The sequence below is a fragment of the Acipenser ruthenus genome, chromosome 6 (assembly GCF_902713425.1).
Source record: "Acipenser ruthenus chromosome 6, fAciRut3.2 maternal haplotype, whole genome shotgun sequence".
NCBI lineage: Eukaryota > Metazoa > Chordata > Actinopteri > Acipenseriformes > Acipenseridae > Acipenser > Acipenser ruthenus.
In genome coordinates this window covers 72,241,627-72,253,138 of record NC_081194.1, presented here as the reverse complement: position 1 = coordinate 72,253,138, position 11,512 = coordinate 72,241,627, and the positions used below count along the sequence as shown (strand labels likewise).

The window sequence follows — 11,512 nt, the reverse complement described above, 5'->3', positions numbered from 1 at the left end:
ATAATCATTAATAGTCATAGTCATTAATTGAATATTTGATCAAAATACAAGAAGTTGCTTTGTAAAGATGCATTGAGTAATTTAAACTAACAGACCCTGGATCTCCCACCTTCGGGATTCTATACCTCCCCGTTTATGGTATTTATTTTTCTACATTATGAAAAGTCAACCCAAGAGCAAATATATACTGTTGTCCTATGGATGTCGCAATTTACATTCCCATCAAAGGAGTGGTCCTTTTTTCTGTAAAATGATTCAATAAATAAATGTTCTCTTGTGTAATATATACTGTATATATTCATGTTCAATCACCAAACTGTTATTGACCTACAGTATTTAGAAAGAATATATTCAAGAGTTTCATTTATACAGGTGGGTTAGTTCTAAGATGGGCGTGTGTGGGGCTGGAGTTGTGGTTGTGCTGGTAGAGCTGTGTAGTACAGTATATGCAGAGTTTATTTACTGTATAGTCGGTGCTTGGAGGCTTTCCTGGTTTTCTTGTGGCTCTATCTAGGAAAGACCACGCCACCCAAGTTTGTTATAACATAATTCAATAATACAATTGTAACCTTAATAATCAAATATCTTTATTTCAGGAATTATTTCTAAAACAGATAATTATTTTAAATATACATTTCTAGGTGTGAGAGCAAAGTATTCCAACAACTCAATAGCTATTGCTAATATTACTACAACTAAAATGTTTTAGACTTATTTACTAAAATCATAAGATATTATTTCACACATTTTGCTTTACATTGAAGAATACAATTATTTGACAGTTTTTATATTAAAAGTAAAAATATAATATTTAATAAAATAATGTTCCAAAACTAATGATTCATCAATTGTTACATAAAAGGATTATGCTTCTTAAAAAACAAAAACAACAACAAAAAAAACATTTAAGAAAGAGTACATATGAAAATATCATTTTTATTGATTGTTATAAGTTGGGTTTTATGATGAATGTAATCATTCTAAGTGGTTCTGAGTTTTGTTGCTTAAATAGTCAGTTATTGTTTCTTAACTGCCTGGCACTGAACAGTTTCCCTCCTTTCATACGAGTCATGTGACAATGAATCCTTTCAACTCTGCAGGTCCCACCTACTCTACATATATATTGAGAGCGAGCAGGTGGGTTAGGAGAGGCCCCATTGTCACATGACTCGAATGGAATGAGTAAGTCTGTTCAATGCCAGGCAGTAAGGAATATCCACGTTCACAGGAAGCCAGGCATTATGGGAGCAAATCCACCTAGAACAACGTTCAGAATTATTGCAAATGCCATTCAATAAAGACATTTAGACAATCAATTTAAATGACATTTTCAGCTATTTAACCAGTTAAATGAAATCAATCCCTGACCCTCCCACTTGGGGGAATAATGCCAGAGATAATCAATGCCTGTTACAACAGTTATCAAATTCTCACGAATATTGTCTTATTCCCCAAGCAAATCCCCAGTATCTACAGCTATGGCCAAAAGTTTTGCATCACCTAGAATTTTAAGATTGAGACATAATTTACCAAAAAAAAATGATGTGATCAAAGGAACTACAAAATAATGTGAATATCATTTAAATATTTTATTTAACAATAAAGCAAAAGTCTACTGGAAGCCATAATAGTAGTACTGTATACTGCAAAACTGTTACAGTATAGAGGGGCTGGGGAAGCAAAACAAGCACATCCCCCCCCCCTTGGGCAGGATAGCATGGTAAATCTCAAGGTAATGCCCCACATTTCATAGCCCCAAGGAGGAGGATGACTTTGACTGATGCATTACTATTGAGAAAATTTGTAGGTATGTATATTTCTAATTACACAAATTATTAGCAGTTTACTTTCAATTTAAATTTGGTTAAAAATAAGTTTGTCCATTGTATATATATTAGAACCCCTTTGTTGTTTATTGAAAAAACTAAAATGTTTGGAACATTTTAGGGTAATATTTAAACTTAATAATAACTTATTTTTAAAAATCCTACATTTATCATAAGGGTCTATGTAAAAAACAAACAAAAAATTGAAAATAAGTTCTCCTTTTTGTTAAGCAGTTTTTCACCAATGTTACAGATTGTTCTGCTAGTTTTGCTTTCCCATTTGTAGACAGTAAAACAGAGGGCTTGGTTTCCCAATGCTGGCAAATTGCCCACTTGATATATTACCTGTGGAGTGGGCTACTCCCCTTTCTAGTTGTCCATTGTGGAAAATACAGGCCAGTTTTATAGACTATACATTTCCTTGAGGGAGACACAAAACACCTTCTGTACAAATGTGCTGGATTTATGCAACCCGGAATATTTTTTACAAGAGCTGTTTGAATTAATGTATTTTTATGTGTAAGTTTGTGCACAAATTGTAAACTGAGGTTGCAGTAATTACTAATGAGTCTTTTGTGTTTACAAATGCCAGAACAGATGCTTTTCTAATGCTTAAAAAAGGTTAGTTTCTAAACAAGTTAGCAACAATGACTGCAGCATACATTACTATTCTAGGCTGCTGTTCACTTTTTTCAGTTAGTTTTTCAGCTTAATTCATGTCAACCTTTATTTGAATAATAAACAATTATTAATTATATCCTTGTAAAGAGGGCCCGAGATTGCATTCCAGGTTCTTCCAAATTCCAATCTAGAATAAACAACAAACAATTATCCTTAGTATTAGGACCCAACCTAAACCACCACTCCTGCACTTTAAAAACCTGACAGTGTAAAGTATGAATGTACAGGTTCTCTCTTTTGCCAATCACCCAATTAAATAGTGTTTTCTTTTTTGCACATGTGTATTCTATAGAAAAATGTCATATAGGTAGAAATCTAAATAGCAGGATATTATAAGACACTTTACAATTAATTATTTAAAAAAATTGATCATTTAATCTAATATTGTAATATAACTGTTTACATTTAATTTACTAATTGTACTAGTGCTGTAACAAAAGGGCAGAAATCTATCATGTGAAATACAAACACATATTCATTTTGGAATTGTACTAATTCTTCAATTAAAATGGTTGCTTTTTCTTTGGTCTAGAAGAGGAATTATAAAAAGTATAGCATAAAGAGTGCCTATGAAATTCTTTAGCAATGGACAGAAAAATGACAAACCTGTTGCCGTTACTTTCTTGACTTCTTTAGAGAATTTGAGGTTTCACTCTTGGACTGTGGAGCGTACTGAAATGTAGAAAGAAAGAAGATATGTTGTAAAATAATACATACGTTTGAAAACTGTTAAAAGGTCATGCTAGAATTAGGAAGCAGTTCAAAAAAAGACCACTCACCCGTTTCAAGAGGGCTTCTCGCACCTATGCTCAGACATAAAAGAGAAAATTATACAGTGACCTGCTATTTCAGAACAAAAAGCTAGTAACAGTGGTTAACCACCTAGTCATATATTGGCAATTCCATTTTCAAGGCACCATGAATAGCAAGAAGATATAAAAAACTACAGCAGAAGGTACTACAGGAGGCTACAAATGTATTTCAGTTCCTGTTTGCTGGGATCTCATAGGCTTGTCATGAAGAAGTGGTTCTACTGTGGTTTCATACAAAGTATTGATAGGCAGTACAGTAAAGTGAAGGAAAGCAGAACAATATAACAACAAAATAAACTCCAAATATTTAGTTTAGTTAATATCATATCACGTGTGTTCTGTATTGATATCTGCTGTTTTTCCTTAGATCATTATTTGCCATGCTTACTTACTATTCCAGCAAACATGCTTCTGAAACTACTCCTCTGGGCTGATGTGAGGAGACGCATATCAGTGTTACACAGGCTTCAGTGCACTATGCTTCACGGAACACAACTAATATGCTTCCCCAACAGAACATTTTCAGAAGCCATTTTTGCTGGACTAGCAAATAATCATGGCACTAATGATAAACTGTAATCAAAAACAACAAAAAAAAAGCACAAGTAATAGATAGATAGATAGATAGATAGATAGATAGATAGATAGATAGATAGATTCCACCACCAACATCCACTATTTTATCAATTTCTTAAATATTTATTTTATTTTATTCTATTTTAATTTTACCTCCTTCATCTATATTTTACCCATCTTTATGTACTACTGTTTTGTAATGTGTTTATGTTTTCACTTTTATTTAAGCTATTTACTTTCCCCTACAACTTACATTTCCCTATCGGCCTAGCTGACCAAACATTTAACATTTTTAAATAGTAAGTGTCCAATTCACACTAAAACTGTATGAGGACCAATTAAGCAAAACAAACCCTTGTAACTTGGGGAAGGGGCCATAGTAACACAAATCTCTCCCCAACTGTGTTTTCAAACTGATATCTTACTCAGGAGTTCACTGATCAAATTCAAACATTTGAAAATATGAAAAAGAAAATACTGCTCATACACACCTTTTTCTCTGTAAAGCACCCAGTTATCAAAATAAGCAGGCCCTTTAAATAATAATAATAATACAAATATGTTAGTATACTTGTTAGTTTAGTATTGGCTTAACAGGTAGTTACACATTTAGGAATTTTAAAAATGTAAAACAGAATCAACATATTAAATACTTTTTGCATACCTGGAATGAGTTCAATATAGAAAATGAGTAGTGAACTGCCATAGCTCCAAACGTCTCAGGTAGGTCAAATATAAGAGTAAGGAATCCCAGGGCCCATGTTAATCCAAATACTGGAGTCAGGATAATAACTGCTTTCATTATACTTTTCACATTCTCCCTGACATCTGCTTTATCTCCTTCTGATACTGAAGGTCTCAACAGCTTTGAAATGACCACAACCAAAGTAAAAGTATTGATGATAACAATGATTCCAACAGGTAGAACAAAAGCCAAAATGGATCCATTCATCCCCCCTTCATAGATTAGCCAGCAGGAATCTTTACTGTGGTATTTATTTGGATTTTTCATGTATGTTCCAATCACAATGCATATTGGGCCTAAGTAGCCAAGAACAAATGAAAAAGATAGGTAAATTCTCTTTCTCAGTTGTTGGAAGAGGAAAATCATTTGGTGAAGGAGCATTATGCTTTGACAGAGCATCCAAAAGAACATCACTAAGAAAGAAACATGCATGGCCATTGCTAGAGCTAAACAGAGTTTACCGCCTTTGCCACCTTGGAAAGAAGCAGACAAAAAGCAGCAGTCTGCAATAAGCAAAGACACAGAAATGTTAACCAGGGCTGTGTGTCGAAAATGAGAGATGTTTGACTTAACTACTGAATTCCATACTAAAAATTCAATTATGAGATAGAGCATGAGGGAACAAATGGACACACCCACGCCAACATAACCAATTTCGTCAAGCCAAGGTAAACTGATAGGAAATTTTGACATTAGCACAGAGAAAGATGTCAAGTGGTCACAAACACAAGATGAGGTGGTTGAGTTTGAGTCTTGTCTGTCCCATTTGCAGCCTTCACCGGACCATCCTCCGTTTCCATCATTTGCTTTGAAATCCCAGTAAACACACATCATCTTATGCTTTGAAATTGTTTCATTTTCCAATTGAAAATTAATTTCTACTCTTTGTGGTTCTGCATCTACTAATGTGATGGATTGCATTTTGCTGTCAACACCAAAGTCTTTCACAGTATTTTGTGGTAAAATTGAACTTAACGAAAAAAAAGTTAAGGTAGAAATTGTGGCTTTCAAGGAGTTTGTTTTAACGTTCATTTTGACAGGTGCATGTGCGGATTGTATTTCTATTGTTTTATTTGCTAGTATAGGACTGCATATCAACTCAAGATTTTGAAATGTTTTAGAAAATGATCCATTGTTTGCAAATGCCAGCTTTGCAAAGTTTTCAATAGTCTGAAGGAAGTCAGAAGCTTTATTAGCAGATTTGTTCCATGTTGTCAAAGAAGGGTCCAAGAGACTGTTTGCTCTACCAACATATTCCTGCATGAGGTACGAAAATCATAGTTAGCACAACATGCACTATACCATCAAAGAGATTATTTTTATTAATTCAAAATGAGCAAGTTATTTATACGTGTAACATGAAAATAATAAAGCCAGAGGGTGATACAGACATTAATGTTGGTATATTCCGATATTGGATTTTATAAAAATAATATTAGCTCAAGTGGGTTAACTGTGACTATGATAAAAAAAAGGATCATGCCATACCATTATGTCACACAGTATCATTAAGAGAACATTCACACTATCATTCAGGGAGTCCACATAAGTATGTGAATTTCAACTTATTTCAACATTCAATCAATCAAATTTATTTTGTGTAGAACCTTTCATGCCAAGGCATCTCAAAGCGCTAAAAACATTGAGAAAGAGCTAGTCAAAACATCTGTCACTGAACTTATTATGCCTCTATTTATAGGTTTCAGTAAAAAGGAAAGACTTACTATCCAAACATCCCCTGAAAATGTGGTATTTGCCTTCATTGAAGCAGAAGTTATTAGTGTCAGAACATACAACGATGCATTAAGGGCTGCAGCTGAGATTGGTGTACTTGTATTTTCAATCTTTGCAAGGTCTGCTAACAAATTACTGACAACTTCTTTCGGGTTTCCAAGACCTTCTGCCAGTTTCTGTAATAAAGACAAACATATATACATATATATATATTATATATATATATATATATATATATATGATCATTCCGTGGGACATAATGAATATTTACATACTTTTAAGCAATTAATTACCATTATGTGGCTAATATTAAAAAAAATGAAAGAAATAGCACCAATGTAGAGGTATGTATTAATTAATTAAAGGATGTTTAGGAAATACAAGTAAACTCAATGTGTGTGTGTGTATAGATGTGCATACAACATTTTGTCATTTTGAAATAATATTTTTATATACTGTAGTGTCAGTCTGATAGTTTAAGTTAAACAAACAAACAATGGACAGTTCTTTTTCTTATCCTTCGTGAAATATATTAAATCTATACAAGTTACTGAATTTGATATAAAGACGTGTAATGGCCAGATGAAGGCTCTTGAGCTGACTTTGTTTTTCTGTGTTCTGACATAGTTTGTTTTATTCAACTACAAAGTTTTGGCTGTATTGGAAATCACATTGGATCAACATGAACCCTAAAAACATCAATGTTATGAAGAATAATAAAGATAATTATTTATACAATCAGTATGTTCAGAGTTTTGTCTTGTCACTTGGCATATGTAAAGTCAAGAAAGATGATGGGAGGCATACTGTACAGAATGTAACAAGCCGGGGTAAGTAACTGTAAAGTATGTTCTTTTGTATTCTGAATATAACAAAAAAGAAATATTTTAGACCATTAAGTTACTAGCCTTGTACCATATATACCACACAGGACAATTTTACACCACATTTACCCAGATATCCCCTTCATTAAAAAAATTAAAAGCCATTTACAAGTTTTTATATCATTTTTCATGAATTGAAGAATTTTAAATGCACAATGTTTTTAAAGATTTTTGGGACAGTGCCAGTACCAATATTAGCCTGTGGTACATAAATATACTAAAAGAGATATACTGAGACATCTGGCCTGCTCTGAATATGTACAGAAGTCTCTTTCGCTTGCTTGCAACAAAGATTTGGCGTGACCTCAACATGAGAAAAACATTCTACATCTATAAAACCAATCCCAGAAAAATAGTACAGTTTAAAATGTTTTTTTCAATATCATATTTACAAGACAAAAGCTAACACAGGCTTGTTAAATAGATATCCAGTACAAGCAAAAGAGCTTTGTTAAAATTTACCTCTGCTCTTTGACGTACTTCATATAATTCTTTGTCGATACAGTCTTCCAGTGATTCTTCCCACGTGTTTCCTTTACATTTCCGTGTTTGTGTCCCCACCTCAGTATCTGCACACTGCAGAACTGCCACTTTACCACTTTTGGTTAATGGCCAGTCTCCGTCTTTTGGACAAGTATCATCATCACCTGGAATTTTGATGGAAGCAACATCAAATCAATGTTTGTGATATTTCAAAATTGAAAGGTTGTTGTCACACAGTTCTCAGAGTGTAACATTTTCATTTGAATATGTATGTTTTGGTATTTACAGTTTTAATCATGTCTGATGGGAGTGATGGGATTTGAATACTGAATTCCTTGCTGCAGGGATTTAGGGGTATATTCATAGAGGGTTAACGCCTGTTGAAATGAGAAAACAGGAGTACATGATCGATTTTCGTCCAGTTGCTATTCATGAGAGATAATTCAGATGCGTCAAGCCCTAACGATTTTCGTCTAGAAGGCATATTTTTAACGAATTGAGAGAAAAGTTAACGATTACCTCATTAGCATAAAGTTTTCCTTGGTCCTGAGCGTCAACCTGATATTCATAAGAGTGAACGACAGCAAAATGCTGTTGATAACTAGGAGTTATTGAACACTGTCTACAGTCAAGTCTAAACTAACAACAGCCTTGGCAGACTATTTTTTTAGATCTATTTTATTACTACAGTTGCTCTGTTATACAGTTTGACATACCCGTTATTTAACGCCTATTTTGAAAAAAATATATATAATCTGTAGCTTTTATATGAAGGAACATGTTTAATGTAAATATATACTCACACAAGAACGTATTCTCTGGCATAATCATTTTGAAACAGCGCTGTGAGGCGGAGAGCACGTGAGAGACTGAGAATAGGCAGTTATTTTATTATTATTATTTCTTTGCCGTGATCCGCGGCTGACAGCGGTCCCTTTCTTTATATTTATTTTACCTGTATTCACAATAAACAGTTTGGATGAATACTGCCTGTTTATGTTCATGAATTGTTACAATATACAGTATATCAGTGCTGCTGATGCAGTAGGTGGGAAATTTGAGCTTGCTTGGTATTGCAAAAAACACTGCAGTGTTCGAAAGGGAATTTTTTTTTTTTTTTTTCGCGCTCCACAAAACGATTCATTTTGTGTAGTGTGCAATACGGCGTGAAACTTTTACTAATTCATAAACATAAACTCATCCCTGATTGATTCTCTGCTTTAAGTGGGGTTTATTAATAATAATAATAATAATAATAATAATAATAATAATAATATTTGAATTATTCAAAAGTCCTCCTACAGTCCTCCTACAGTGCTTTTAGTTTAGTTTTTTGGGGGGGTTTTTTGGTTTGCAGTTAAGAATGGAAATCTTATACAGACGTGCTCAAATTTGTTGGTACCCCTCCACAAAAAACAAAGAATGCACAATTTTCTCTGAAATAACTTGAAACTGACAAAAGTAATTGGCATCCACCATTGTTTATTCCATATTTAATAGAAATCAGACTTTGCTTTTGATTTTTTATTCAACATAATATTGTAAATAATAAAACAAATGAAAATGGCATGGACAAAAATGATGGGACCCTTAACCTAATATTTTGTTGCACAACCTTTAGAGGCAATCACTGCAATCAAACGTTTTCTGTAGCTCTCAATGAGACTTCTGCACCTGTTAACAGGTAGTTTGGCCCACTCTTCCTGAGCAAACTGCTCCAGCTGTCTCAGGTTTGATGGGTGCCTTCTCCAGACTGCAAGTTTCAGCTCTTTCCATAGATGTTCGATAGGATTCAGATCAGGACTCATAGAAGGCCACTTCAGAATAGTCCAATGTTTTGTTCTTAACCATTCTTGGGTGCTTTTAGCTGTGTGTTTTGGGTCATTATCCTGTTAGAGGACCCATGACCTGTGACTGAGACAGAGCTTTCTGACACTGGGCAGTACGTTTCGCTCCAGAATGCCTTGATAGTCTTGGGATTTCATTGTGCCCTGCACAGATTCAAGGCACCCTGTGCCAGGCGCAGCAAAGCAGCCCCAAAACATAACCGAGCCTCCTCCATGTTTCAATGTAGGTATGGTGTTCTTTTCTTTGAAAGCTTCATTTTTTCGTCTGTGAACATAGAGCTGATGTGACTTGCCAAAAAGCTCCAGTTTTGACTCATCTGTCCAAAGGACATTCTCCCAGAAGGATTGTGGCTTGTCAATATGCATTTTAGCAAATTCCAGTCTGGCTTTTTTATGTTTTTCTTTCAAAAGTGGAGTCCTCCTGGGTCTTCTTCCATGGAGCCCACTTTCGCTCAAAAAGCGACGGATGGTGCGATCAGAAACTGACGTACCTTCACCTTGGAGTTCAGCTTGTATCTCTTTGGCAGTTATCCTTGGTTCTTTTTCTACCATTCGCACTGTCCTTCTGTTCACTCTGGGGCCGATTTTCCTCTTGCGGCCGCGCCCAGGGAGGTTGGCTACAGTTCCATGGACCTTAAACTTCTTAATAATATTTGCAACTGTTGTCACAGGAACATCAAGCTGCTTGGAGATGGTCTTGTAGCCTTTACCTTTACCATGCTTGTCTATTATTTTCTTTCTGATCTCCTCAGACAACTCTCTCCTTTGCTTTCTCTGGTCCATGTTCAGTGTGGTGCACACAATGATACCAAACAGCACAGTGACTACTTTTCTCCATTTAAATAGGCTGAATGACTGATTACAAGATTGGAGACAAGTGTGATACTAATTAAAGAAACTAAATAGTTTGAAATATCACTATAATCCAATTATTTAGTATCTTTTCTAAGGGGTACCAACAAATGTGTCCAGGCCATTTTAGAATATCTTTGTAGAATAAGCAATAATTCATCTCTTTTCACAGCTTCTTTGCTTTATTCTATGACATACCAAAGGCATGCAAGTATACATGATAAAATAGCTTTTAATTTCATCACTTTTCAGGAGGAATGAAGCATTATTTCAATGAGCTGTAAGGGTACCAACAAATTTGAGCACGTCTGTATGTGCATATGGAAATGTGTTTACCAGCATTGCCAAACAAAACGAAAATACAAAGTATTTATTTAAAATATATATATATTTTTCTAAATTATGACATTCTTAATTTTTGGCAGACGTGATAGGGACATCAGAATCAGGTTTTGCAAACTGCCCGTGACTGGCAGCTGCAGACTCTTGTTTCGGTAGTAGGCTACTGTCTGAGGATTCCGTTTTTCTTTTTGCAGCAGCTACCGACGCCACCCAGGGAACATTAATAATGACGATGTCATCAAAAAGAGGCAGATTTTCGTTCTTGAACAACTGTATACCCATTCATAAAGTGCTTTGCGACAGTGGCATGTATTCTCAGATCATTTTATGAATAGCAATATGGACGACTTTCTTTAGTTTTAAACGAAATTCGTTTTATTACGGTAGTCGGCATGTATTTTTATAAATAGGGCCCTTAGTTTCAGTTAATGACATCACTGTTTCAGAGAAAATAAGTTATATTAGTAATGGAATCAGCATAGATAATATGTTTTAAGTGACGTTTTAAGTGACAGTAAGAGCTGACAACGCTGAAAAAGATGGGAAATTGTCAGGTAAGACCATCACTGCGCTTTTACTTCACCCATGTTCTGACAAGGCTTTCCAGCACCCGCTGCTTAACTGGTACAGTAGGTGGGTTCACTTCAGACAACATAGGTAGTCACCACCACTGGGCAGGTCAGTGGGTTGCTGAGGATTCAGAAGTTCTCTGAAACAGTCTAATATGCCT

General features: G+C 34.7%; 1 protein-coding gene across 1 annotated transcript in view; it reads right to left on the bottom strand.

Moving 5' to 3' along the window:
* Nucleotides 1–568: 568 nt before the first annotated feature.
* LOC117411614 (adhesion G-protein coupled receptor F1-like) overlaps nucleotides 569–11,512 on the bottom strand; it is a 48,996-nt gene continuing 38,052 nt past the window's right edge. Inside the window, exons 11-17 of the mRNA XM_034921577.2 lie at nucleotides 7,721–7,905; nucleotides 6,365–6,550; nucleotides 4,560–5,897; nucleotides 4,387–4,428; nucleotides 3,287–3,310; nucleotides 3,114–3,179; nucleotides 569–2,634 (exon numbers count right to left, since the gene is read on the bottom strand). Coding sequence (XP_034777468.2) covers nucleotides 3,123–3,179; nucleotides 3,287–3,310; nucleotides 4,387–4,428; nucleotides 4,560–5,897; nucleotides 6,365–6,550; nucleotides 7,721–7,905 — 1,832 coding nt within the window. The 3' untranslated portion in view covers nucleotides 569–2,634; nucleotides 3,114–3,122. The remainder of the gene's footprint in view (nucleotides 2,635–3,113; nucleotides 3,180–3,286; nucleotides 3,311–4,386; nucleotides 4,429–4,559; nucleotides 5,898–6,364; nucleotides 6,551–7,720; nucleotides 7,906–11,512) is intronic.